Genomic DNA, 13206 nt, shown 5'->3' with positions numbered 1-13206 from the left:
GGTGAGAGAACTGTGGGGAGGTTGACTGTGGCAGCGTTTATCTTGACTTTGATTTTGCTTTTTTCCTCCAGACTTGTCTGGCCATTTCTGATCCTTTCTCATGGGTCCCTACCAGAAAGTGCTTTAGACTCGTGGCAGACTTTCAGGTCTTTCTTTGGCCTAATCCCTTTTGGGTGGACTTTTACCCATGAGGGGATGGGTAACTTTGGGTGTTTGATTTAGAAATTATATTCTTGGTCTTTTCTGTATTGCACACTCATTGTATTAAAGTTACTTTCCATTAAAGATATTATATATTTAGACTTGATGTGGTAGATGGCAGAACCTACTTAGAGCAGGCAGGTTTGGGGGTTTAGGAGTGTCCCTCTCTCCCTGCTCTGTAACAGTATTGCTTTTACAAATCAAACATCAAAGATTAATATCATGATATTGATATAAACAGATAACTCAGTAACAGAGCAGTTGTTACATGTCCTATTTCCAACATAAAGAGTACTGTCATCTATTGCTATATTAGTAATTGTTACAATTATAAAATCTAGACTTTTAACAGTATCATATGTACCATATTCTTGTTTTGTAATTACTTAAATATTTCCTTTGCAATAACTTAAATAACCTTTACTTAATAAAAGAGTAAAATAATTTAAAAGATCTTTTTAACAAATGCAGATAATTATATCTTGTAATGTTTGGAGCTACTACATACAAATAAAGGATGTTCCAAGCAATAAATTTTAGAGAGCATACTGGTTTTAAAAGAATAACTCAAGTTATGTTTTAAAAATCTGTTTAAATCATCATGGTAATAGAGGTAATTAGGACAATAAAATCTTCAGACTTCAATATTTTGAACATCTCTACCTCTTTTCATTTGAATTGTATTAACAACCAACATTGGGGGGGGAGGGGAATGGTGCTATATTATTTAGTCCATCCCTTGGATTCTGATGAAGTTAGATTGAATTTCATACTATACTAAATTTTCTGATTAAATGAGAATTGACAACATTGAGAACAGAAATTATCACAAATATCCATCAGAGAGCATAATACAAGTAAAATCTGTCATGAGATTGTTAGCAACAGGTGAAAGGAAGCTGTGATTGTGCAATCAGGTCCTGAGGGAGACAGAACAGCAAGGATTGGGCAGGAAGCAAAGTTTATAGTGTCCACCATCTGAGATGGTGCTAACTCATCTCAGATGGTGTTAAATTAACTTTATAATTTTTTAAAGATTTATTGTTGCATATAAGAACTGGGGTACAGGACAAAGGTGTGGAGGGTGGGGTGCGGGGGTAGATTCACCAGAGACAGAGTGGGGAACAGAACAGGCAGATTGATTGAAATACACTGCTGAGGGGAGCAGCAGGTGAGACAGGAGAGGTCTTCTGGGCCATGTGGGTCACCTCCCTGGCTGGGGATCGAACTTATACTGCAGTGGCTGCGGCTGGCTTCATAATGTTGCACTTTAACAACTCTTGAGCCACCAAGGAAGGCCAGTGTTAACTTTAAATGAAACTCCACTCCTGGCTTATACAATTGCTCCTAGAAACACACCGTGTCTTGATACGAGGCAACAATGGTATCCAGGTCCATTTCTCCCACACTCCAGTCCTTCTTGTAGCATCTCCCATTCTTTCTCAGAAAAGTCCCTTAAAAGTAAAATTTGGTTGGGTGGCTTTTACATAAAAATAATGAAAGGTCCTGTATCTCAATGTGATATACTGAGAGCCCACATCAAATTTCTTTCCCTGAGGGATAAAATAAACACTCAAGATAATTTTACTTTTAATTTCTCTCACATTATAAATTGATATGAAGGTCATTTGATTTTTGTGAATAAGAGAACATTTGGAGTGCTAACAGTTTATTAAAAAATTCTAAAATTTTTATAGAGTCAAACACTGAATTTTAAAATATTTGCCAGCAAGAATTTAAATTACAAATATCTTGTAATTACTGTCCTTAAACCTTTTCAAAAAATTTCCTTTTTCTTTCACTTGCTATTCAAGCATTTAATGCAATCAGTCCCTTAAATTAAAGAAATACTTGGTAGATTTTCATCATTATAAGCAAAGTACAATTCCTTTATTACTTACTTAGTGTTTTGTTCTTTGATAATGTTCACTTGTAAAAATGTGTTGAAGAGAAAAGGAAGAGGATACAATGGAGGTAATTCAAGGGCATGCACAACAGAAGCTAGACTATTTCAGGTAAACCAATACCTAAATATTAGAGGCTCTGTGTTTTTTGGATCAGAAAGTTTTAGGCACATTTCAGTGCCGAGGACCACACTCCATCATTTGAACCTCCTTATTTATTAAATATTGAGTCATGAGATCCAGGAATTTTCATCAGCTGTATCTCTACATACAGTCTTTTGATAGGCTTTTGTCTGACCTTGGTTCATTTCTATCTCTACCTTCTGCTCTTTCTTTTATGGAGGCAGTAAATGGATTTACTTAAAGAATATAGCTGCTCAAAAATCCAAAGTTTCTAGCACACAGTGGAATAGAGCTTTTACTAAATTGAACATAACGGCCAACATCAAAAGACAAACCCTGCATGCACAGCTGAGAGCACAACTTGCATTATGTACATGTGAGCTGTGGGTCGCTGCACAGCTCTGACTGAGTGTAGAGAGCACAACTGAGGTGAAATTAACATAGTGAAAAAAGCAAGCTATTGCTCATAGTTAAAAAAAAAAAGACTAATTTCACTTATAGAATTAGACTGTAAAATTTGTATTTTTCCCAAAGAATTGCATTAATTTTCTTTCAAACCCAAGACATACTGCTTTACTTTCCCCTGGCTAGTGTAGCATTTTCCAAATGAGTGGGACAGAAGTCAAATTACTTTGTTACAAAATGCAGTATTAGAAGGGCAGATGTCATCATACTAGTCTGAAAATATTTTCTAATATTTACTATGATTAACTTCCATCCAGATGGAGTTAAATCAAGTAAGAATTTAACATTTAAACTGAAACAGGCTAAAAACCAAATATGGGAGTGGATAAAAACATGTCTATGTCATCTGACACATGTACACAGAAGTGAAGTGACATGTCCTGTGCATCCAACTTATCACCGAGTCCTGTTTTCCTCCTCTGTGCTTTTCACATCTCTCCTTTTCTCATCACCATTTCCCTCCAAGTCCAAACCAACACTCTCTCCGTGCTCTGATACACAGGGATTGATACACTCCTCTACCAAGCCTCTCCACTCTTCCTTTAATCCTTTCTCCATCTTACAACAAAAATGAGTTTTAAAATAATAAATATAATCATGTTTGCCACCCATGTGAAACTTTCATGGTTTCTCATTGCTCAGGATGAATCCCCAAATTTCTCTGGGCCCTGTGAGAGGGACCCCGCCTTCTCCAGTCCCTAGGGTCAAGGAAGTTTTAATTGCCTTGAATCAACTCCAGGGGAGTGATGAGAACATCTCTGCAGGTGTCAAGTAGGGGTGAGGGGAGTGTACTCAGCTCAGCTTTAAGTTTGCAAGTGTGTAAGTCCCAGCAAATGGGGGAGCCCCACTTTCATCATTATAGTTGTTCCTGAATCAGTTCACCTTCCCCCCAGCATCCCTAATTATGTGGGGAAGTGATTTCTACATGGAGATGAAGAAATGCAAATTTGCATCATTGACAACCTCTTAGCAGTATGAATGTCTTATCAGTTGTACCTGTCAGAATGTGGCCTTTGCTGCATTTAGGAGGTTCACATTTAGCTCTTCTGTAGAGCTGGTTCCATGAATCAAGGGTGACCTTGGGTTTCAACCCGTGTAACAGAGTCCTCACATAGGCTAATATGTGGGACTCGGTGGAGCAGATGGCAATGTTGGCAGCCAGAACCTTGTTTGCTAGCGGTGGTTATGACAACCTGCCCCCAGCATGACTTTTCATGTCTCCCTGAGGAGACATGTCTGTCACACCAAGGAAGGCATGTTGGTGGTAGGCCTCCTGCAAGTGGTCAGAGAGGGGCATCTGGCTGACTCATGGCTAGCGAATCTTAGAATTACCTCAGTTCCGGGTGATTCTAAGCAGGTGTGTGTGTGTATGTGTGTGTGTGTGTGTGTGTGTGTGTGTGTGTGTCGGGGGTGGGGAGAGATACCCTGTCTTTTATGATAAACAGCTGGTTACCACAGCTAGATCTGGGGCGCTGGGAACAGGATTCCTGGCTCTCATTTCAGTCACCTTTTCTACAAAGGTAATGATCCAAGAAGTTGACTGTGCTCAACTTTGATCCCTTTCTAAGTCTAAAATAACTACTACCCACGGCTGCCCCACAGCTGCAGAAGCCTGGGATAGGTGGCCTCACATGCTGGGTGAACTCCAGGATTGAGCCAAAAGAATTTTCTTCTTTCAAGGAAATATTATTTAAAGGAGGTTTTTAGTAGTGAGGGAGAGAACTGCAATTAATTTCAGGCAAATGATTAAAGGGTTTAATGCGCATAATGACGAAAGTCAATTGCAAGCTTTAAAGAAGTGTTTAAAAGTATGTGAAACCACGTTGTTGCTGCCATATTGGTGTTCCTTACAAGGCTTGATTTTGAGACTTTTACAATGTGCTATTATGCTACAGTTGCTGTGACATATTCATAGTCACCGAGGCTCACAAAACTGGTAGCTAGTAGAATGATACGTTTGTAAAGACAGACTAGCCATGAATGGCCACAAAATTAAGATGTGGAATCATCTTGTTTAAGTACAAATCTATTCAGTATATTTCTCTATTTCTTCGACATTTTCCAGTCCAGTAAAACCTATGTTTATAACAACAACATTCCAGCAGGCTGAGAAGGAACCAAGGGCCCAACAAGAGAAGTGAAATGTATCCACTCAGTAAACTTGGATGGGGACACTGCAAGAATAATTCTTAAGTTTACCACGAAGCTTCTTTCCATATATTTTATCTATTAATTTCACAAAACTTTTAAACCACACGTCCAATGAGTTCTATAAAGTACTAAACTTTGTAGCCTCAATGCAAGAGACAAGTTACTGAAAAGTTTTGAAGCTACATCAGGTTATCTTGCAGGATGTTCCTGCTGTGAACTCTAATTCAGAAGATGAAGCATCTTACAACAAAGATAAATAAAAGTAGAATTGTAAAATCTTTTTTTGTACTATATAAAAAGCAAAAAAAAAAAAAAAATCAACTCTAGAGTAACCACAATAACGATGAGACTTATTAATTTATGCTGTTTAAGGGTATACTAGTCATGTAGTTATAGCCCAGACGATATTCAGACACTAAAAGTGTAAATGTATCCAAATGTTGTTGAATCATAGTACCTTAAAAAGGGAAGACAAAACCCCAGCATAAAGTAACACAATAAGCGGCAGAATTTTATGTCTTTGAAAACATCATGAAGAAATGCTTCTCCAATCACAATTTTTAAATGTTTTAAAAATATTATTTTAGACTCACCGAGAGAGCTTAAAATTAAATTGGTGTGTCGTTAATAAACGCTGCAATCCTTCCCTTACTTTTCGGCCCCTCCCCCAACTTCATCTTAAAGGGCCACTAGGGGGCAGTAGGAAGACACCGTTCCTCTCACTGTTACAAGGGAAAATGGAAGGCTCCAAAAACAGTTTCCCTGTGAAAAGACTTTATGCAACAAAGCCAGCAGTCACACTAGTTCAGCAAAATTGAGTCCAACGGATACATCAAGTCTCTAACATACGTTTGGATTTCTCAGGAGATTACCTATGGTCGAAGTGACAGGACTACCTATCAAGAAAACCTGTGTATATCAGATCTAGAACAGATGTTAAAATTTATTTCAAAGGATGATAGTACACATCCCTGGGGTTCACAAGGTATCTGTCCACCTGTTCTCACACAGATAACCTGGCGGGGAAGTGAAACGTAGTACTTTGCCAACTTTAAGAGGTGTTTTATTTTTCTTTTCCAAAATGATTAAATATCCAGAAAACTTGATAGGTTGGTATTCCATAGAATACTAACTAGGCAAGACCTTTAGGCAACAATTAAGGTGACGTTTATAAGCGAGGCTGAAAATCTTCCACAAAGACTGTAAGGGTGGTCTGGGGGTGACAGTTTAATAAGCAAAATCAGTATTCAAAACACACAACTGCATTAAAGATATCAGATTAACAATTTCAAGTATCCAAACAGGTATCAAATACACCTGGAAGGCACTAGCGCTAGGCTGTTGCCTTCTTCCATTACTTAGGTATAATGAAAAAGCAACATTCTAATTTTCTAATGCCCCCTCTGGCCACTCCACCAGCAGAAGTATGGATCAGCTTCCACTCCATAGCACTTTGCTAGAAATGGTGATGAAACAGATTGGTTCTAAAAGGCTATAATAGAAATAGTCACCAAATTTAGGCTAGTAGTCTTTTAAAGATGATATAAGGAGAGGATTTTTTTTTTTTAAATTGAAAACCACCGATCTGGGTATTTGAGGGAAAGTGGGAGGGGGTAAAGAAGGTCAATGGTGGATGGGAACTAGACTTCTGGTGGCGATGATAATGTAGTTTATATGGTGTTCTTAGCTGAAATATGATGTGGTACACGTGAATTATTATTGTTATAAACTGATGCCACTTCAATACAAATAATTATTAAAAATAACCAATCATTTTTGTTGTTTCTTCTGTTGTGTTTAGTTGTAGCAATTAATAGTCTGGTAAGCTTGCTAGAAAAATCAACAATGCTACGTATTTGTTTTCATTCCTTTTGGCTAACTATATATAGATTTTTTTTTAATCCCTCTTCAGCATTTAGTACAAATGTGCCAAACTTGATTCCATTTCTTTCTAAAACCACTTATTTTCAATAATTTTAATTCAAAAAGACTAAAGTAAAACTGTATAGACAATGAAGGGCATCCATTAACTAGGTTCACTCATGTCTTATTTCTCTTAACAAACTTCCTGTACCTGTGGATGAGCTCACGCTGGTCTCCTGGCCCCGGAACAACCCAAGCAAGTCAGACTGGGGCTGGGCACTTACTTCGCATTAGCCGGGTTGCAGGTGGTCAGGTTGGCCAGGGCAAGCGCGGCCGCTTCTCCCACCTCTTCACTGTCGCTTTTCAGCAACTGGATTAACTGCGGAATCCCTTTGGGAAGAATTAAATGTGACTTTACAAACATCCGTGTAAACAAGAACATGGCAACGTAAAAGTGTTCAAAGTAGGGTTTTCCACTTTGCTTACCCTGGGTATTGAAAACCTTCTTGCTGTCCGTATTCTCACACATTGCTGAAATGGCCTGGGAAGCAGCAATTTTAGTTCCATCATTTTCAGAACCCAACAGGGCTATAAGGCACTTTTCAACCTCTTGTTCATGGAAAAACTTTCTATTTTCAGCTTTCAATATCCAAAAGGAAAAAATATCAGACTTTTTCTGCAAAAATTATGGATTATATCTACCTCCTCAACCAAAATACAATGGGAATTCAAACTATTTATACTTTAGTGATATATATATATGTATATATGTATATATATATATATGTGTGTGTGTATATGTGTGTATATGTGTGTGTGCATATATATATATATGCATGTGCACCTATTATCCTTTAGAGCATAGCAACTGTGCAAAACAAATCATGCATACTGCACTTTTTCTTATTCCTATATATAATACCAATACTACAGAAAAGAAAATACTACAGGGAAGTGGCAAGGTTCAGGCTCAGCAAGAACTTCCTTAACACTAAGCATGCTCACTGAATGCTGTTGTATTCACATGCTGCTTTCTCACGAAGGAGAAAAGTCCTGTTTATGTGATGTTTATTTTAAATATAACACCCAACGGTTTGAGGAACTAAGAACTAGTAAGCTGGATGCCCAAGAGGAGCATGAACATGAGTAAAATATGATTCTGCCTTAAGGAATTTATGATCTTGCATTCAACAAATTATAATTACCTGTTAAGTTACACTATATGCTGACAGAGCAAAATTGAAATAAATTCTTTAACTGATGAGTTACCATGAACATAATGCACTCTACCTTAACATAATTTTTTGAGAATAAAATGATAATTAAATACATACCAGGATATTTGCCCCATTATAAAACACTAAATTAAGAGCCAAAATATTTTTAGTTTTCTTTTTGTTACCCAAATGATTTTCTTTAATTTGCTATGATTTTTTAAATAAATGCCAATCATGCTACAATACTTAAGTAAAGATCACATTAAGATAAACTAGAACATTAAAATCTATTTTTTGTATTCTGTCCCATAGTTAATCACAAATATTATTCTTTATTAAAATAATGTATTGGAAAAAATATTATGGCAAACAATTTTAATGCTTTAATGTAAGAGATGCCAAAGGTGAGTCTGACAAGAAATCTTACAAATAATTCCCTACTAATTTATTTATAATTCAAAAACTTTGTCATAGGTTTGATTTCTTCATTAATTTACCTTTATAGAGTCAATTTACATAATTATAAAAGATGAGTGTCTGATATATGCTCTTAGGATTTTTATATAAGAATACTCTGTTAGGGCCCTCCCTGGTGGCGCAGCGGGTTAAAGCACTGCACTGAGAAGCTAAAGCCACCTCCGCATGAGTTCGATTCCCGGCTGCCCCGGAGGCGACCACATGGTGTGGCAGACCTCCCCTGGCCCGCCCGCTGCTCCCCTCAGCAGTGTACTTCGTCCATCTGCCTGTTCTGCTCCTCACTCTGTCTCTGGTGAGTCCTCTCACCCTCCGCATCTCTGGCCTGTACCCCAGTTCTGTATGAGTAAATAAATCTTAAAAAAAAAAAAAAAAGAATACTCTGTTAGCGGGCCCTCTCTGGTGGCGCAGCGGGTTAAAGCACAGCACAAAGAAGCTTAAGCCACTTCCGCCTGAGTTCGATCCCCGCCTGCCCCGGAGGTGACCCACATGGCGCGGCAGACCTCTCCTGACCCACCCGCTGCTCCCCTCAGCAGTGTACTTCGTCCATCTGCCTGTTCTGCTCCTCACTCTGTCTCTGGTGAGTCCTCTCACCCTCCGCATCTCTGGCCTGTACCCCAGTTCTGTATGAGTAAATAAATCTTAAAAAAAAAAAAAAGAATACTCTGTTAGCATTAAAACCTTCAAAAACTTTGATACTAATACAGATAACAACATCTTCATGCAAAAATAATTAATTAATTATACATATACATATTTTATTATTATTTTTAAAGATTTATTTATTTATTTATTTATACATGCATACGGAGCTGGGGCACAGGCCAGAGGTGCAGGGGCGGTGAGAGGATTCACCAGACACAAGATGGGGAGCAGAACAGGCCGACTGAGAAGTATACTGCTGAGAGGAGCAGTGGGTGGGTCAAGAGAGGTCTGCCGCGCCATATGGGTCACCTCCCGGCTGGGATCAAACTAAGCTTCTTAGTGCTGTGCTTTAACCCGCTGCGCCACCAGGGAAGGCCCAATTATACATATTTTTAATCTACTTGTTTTTATCTCAGATTTTCAGGAATTATTGCACTAAGTTTCTATTTTAAATTTAGCATCTGACTTCTGTGTTCTTTCAACAATGTAAAATCTCTCTCTTTGATAGAAGCAGGCCAAGTTCAGATGTCAGAAGTCACCATATTTGCAAATACTATTGGTCTTTGTTCATCTGATACACAGATATGCATCTGATGCCAAGCAACCCCGTTCATAATACTTGCTAAGTTACACAAGATTTATGAAAATAACTTAAATAGTGCAGGTAATTTGTTAGCCATCCTTTCTGGGAGTGTTCTCAAGAATCCAGCTGGGGTTAACCAAACCTCAAAAGTGCTGACTGCTGAGTGGTTATAAGAGATTTATAAGATGAATCAACATATTAACGAAGTAACTTCACTGATCTGCTACACCAAGAAGTAAACTATTTATGTTTTAATTATGCAGATAATAAAGATGGCAAGGTAATTATGTTACTAAGAGAATAATATCCGCTAAATATAACATTGATTCAGTATCATTAAAAAAAACATAATGTTTTATAACTGAAAATAAATCTGCATGCAATGATGCTTCTCTGCACTCACTCTAGGAAGGAGCGATTGTGCCACCTTTGGTCCTGCCGAGATGTTAATGCCAGCCCATAAACCTCATGGCAACACGGTAATTAACACCTTCCTTCTTTCAATGTCAAATGCACTCCAACTTGGGATTTCCATAATGGGGAGACATGTTAAAACTTTATTCAACAAAGAAAATTAAAGACTGTGTACTATGTGTTTTTTCCTGCTGCACGACACGGTGACATACATAATAAAGGATATAAAAATGTCTGATGATGAAGGAAATGAAAGAGAAATGTTGTAAATGAATCCTGACAACTATATTGTTCTTAACAGCATAAAGAGCTCTATCTGTTAAAATCCTAAAACTTCTGATTAGAGGTTTCTGTGGAAAATTATTTCAAGACTTCTTCATGATTACTTGCTTTCCATGCAGAAATACTTAGGTAATCCTTATTAATTTTTTTTAGAGTGAATTGTTTGCCACTAATCTATAAATCAAGGTCATCTTGTTAAGTTGACTGGGCTTGTTGTCCAGTCAAGGTCTGGCCCAGCCAGGTCATGGCAAGCAACAGTTAATATAAAAGGGATTAGATGAAGAAAATACAGGTAAGATCTGAAAAGAAAGCAAGTCTAAAGAGAGAGAGGGCTAATTGGAATCTTTCTAGGTAAAAATATCATTATGAGGAACAGAAAACAATAAAACTGGAAAGTAATCAAGTAGATGGGTACATGCCAATATACTGTAGGGAAGGAAAGGAATTTCCTCCTACTCCTCTGGGTTCTTCCTGGATCTGTCAAACAGACAAATGGACATCAGCCAGATTGGTAAGAGAAAAGAACAAATTTCATTATGAGCATATAGAGAGTCTACATGAATGTAGATTATGAAGTAAAAAAGCATATAGCCTGAGCTAAGGAATAGAATTAGCCTGGGGCATCAAGAAGGGAAGAGGGGAGGACTCAGGAGAGGGTGATTTATATTGCGAAAAGCAGACGTTTTGTAATTGGGTGTTTGTCCTGCCACATAAACAGGTTTCTGCAATAGGAAGGCTACTTGTGGTAAAAATAAAACCAAAGCACCATGTGATGTTGTCTCAGCCATGAGAACATATGAGTACACCATCCATCCTCAGAACTCATTACTTTTTAAATTTCAAATGATCTCAACGAGCGCTGTAGATAGATGAGGTATACTACACAGTTTGGAAGCCATTTGAACTTCAAGAAAAAATGAGTTCTGTGGATGGATGGTGATGGTTACACAATAACATGAATGTACTTAAGGTCATTGAGCTGTACCCTTAAAACGATTACGATGGTTAATTTCATGTGTATCTTACCACAATTAAAAAGAAATAGAACTCTTTTCCTTTCTTTTATAAAAACTTGCTCCTCTTCTTGCATTCATGTCTCTGCATGGTAGCACTCTCCTCCCAGTTGCCGAAGCCAGAAGCCTGCTTCTGCCCTGCATCCGTTCAGTAAATAAGTGTCTCAATTTGCCAAGCACCATGCTTGTGGTTCTCCTTAGAAATGCCTCTGCAATTGTCTTAACCGCCCTGTGCCTGTTTCAGTACACCTTGGCTCCAGTCCTCTATGCTTCCAATCGCTACACTTTGCTGGAAGAATGGTCTTTCTTTAAAAAGTGAACACATGAATGTTCTCTCCCTTCTTTAAGTCATTTCAGTGGCTCTTTGCTACCATCACAAAAAATGTCAAAGTACTTAACTTGGTTATAACGCACATTAGCATTTGGTACCTCGTTGCACCTGAAGCCTAATTCAGTTTTCTGTAGCATTTTAGTCCCTGGCTATTCTAAGAACACGCAACTAGGCAACTCTACACTCTATCCCCCCTCTGACATTTCTACACACTGTTCCTTCTTGGAGCACTGTTGATCTCCCTGATTCCACCAGGACCTTCTTTGCAAAGCCAATTCCTATGATTTCCTCTAGGTCCTTGAGTATAAATTAACTTAGCCAGGAAAACTTATCTGACCCAAGTCTGTATTAGGTGCCCCTAATAACCCTAACAACAGGTATTGTGATTGCCTGTATATTTACCTGTTTATTGACACAAATGGGGGGGGGTGGGTTTCAATAAATCATTAATAAATGAATTGGTAATAGGTCCAAAGAGGTTATAGTTCACTCATAGTCACATCCGTAGGTCACTGCAGTGCTAGCAGTGGAACTAGTAGAACCTGAACACCAGAAACTCTCTCCAGTGCTTTTCCTATGACTGAATCATATAATAGGCAAGAGAGCTGAACAAGCCAATGACTCAGGGACACTAGATCAAAGAGAAGCTGAGATGTACAAAGCATTTCAGTTTGACCATGCCCATGCTTTCCCATCGTCTTTTCTTTTGAGTTCAAACAGCTAAAAGGGTCTGGTTAGACGACAACTAGGATAGTGTGAGGTTTAAGTTATTGGGCTGTTGGAAAAGTCATGACATATTTTGACTAGCATGACTTTTCCAACAACTCAATATTTGATAGAATAACATAAACAAGTTTTTCCAATATTAAAATTTTCATTTTATAGCCTATAAATTTGGCATAAATTATAACCTATAAGATCCTGTGTATTAACTTTGTACAAGACTGAAATTTGGCTTATTGCACTGAAACTTAGTTTGAGGAAATCTACTATGGGTTGAAAGGAAGTGTTTCCTATAATATACACATAGACATATATCAGGTTTGAGAATATATGTTTAGAGTATAAATAATTTAGACTGGTCAAATCTGTCATTTATAAGAAAAGTTACTGGAAGAGGGGATAAAATCATGTCTTTTTTTAAGTAAAATACTCCAAATACAAACAAATTAAAACTATGATTTCATCTTCACTGCTTGTGATGTAACTGATTTCTCACATTTTACAGTTTATGTCAACATAGCTTGCCACTGAAATTAAAATTTTGTTATGTATGTAGTATAAACATATTTTTCAAAGTATATAACACAGAACTGCTAGACTCCAGCTGAAACTTGAAGTTACTATATAGATACCATTCCAAATGTGGATTTATTGAAACCACTCTTTGAGACTCACAAATAGCATGTACCATCTGGGTAACTGCAAGATCAAAAGAAATAAGCGCTTAAAAAATAACTTAGGGATAATTTTTTTAATGATAGGAATATAGTTAAATAAAACTGAATTTATTATAGCCTTGACAAAACATTCTCTACAT

General features: G+C 37.5%; 1 protein-coding gene across 7 annotated transcripts in view; it reads right to left on the bottom strand.

The window, feature by feature from the left end:
* The window catches only part of LOC101635560 (armadillo repeat-containing protein 3-like), a 66767-nt gene that overhangs the window by 13653 nt on the left and 39908 nt on the right, over positions 1–13206 (bottom strand). For all 7 annotated transcript variants that reach the window (XM_012731234.1, XM_012731235.1, XM_012731241.1 and 4 more), the window contains 2 exons: positions 7194–7346; positions 6992–7097 (listed from right to left, as the gene is read on the bottom strand). In XM_012731234.1, the coding sequence (XP_012586688.1) occupies positions 6992–7097; positions 7194–7346 (259 nt within the window). The remainder of the gene's footprint in view (positions 1–6991; positions 7098–7193; positions 7347–13206) is intronic.

This window comes from Condylura cristata, unplaced genomic scaffold (assembly GCF_000260355.1).
Source record: "Condylura cristata isolate star-nosed mole 26May11 unplaced genomic scaffold, ConCri1.0 scaffold00030, whole genome shotgun sequence".
Classification (NCBI taxonomy): Eukaryota; Metazoa; Chordata; class Mammalia; order Eulipotyphla; family Talpidae; genus Condylura; species Condylura cristata.
This window is presented reverse-complemented; position numbering and strand designations above follow the sequence as displayed.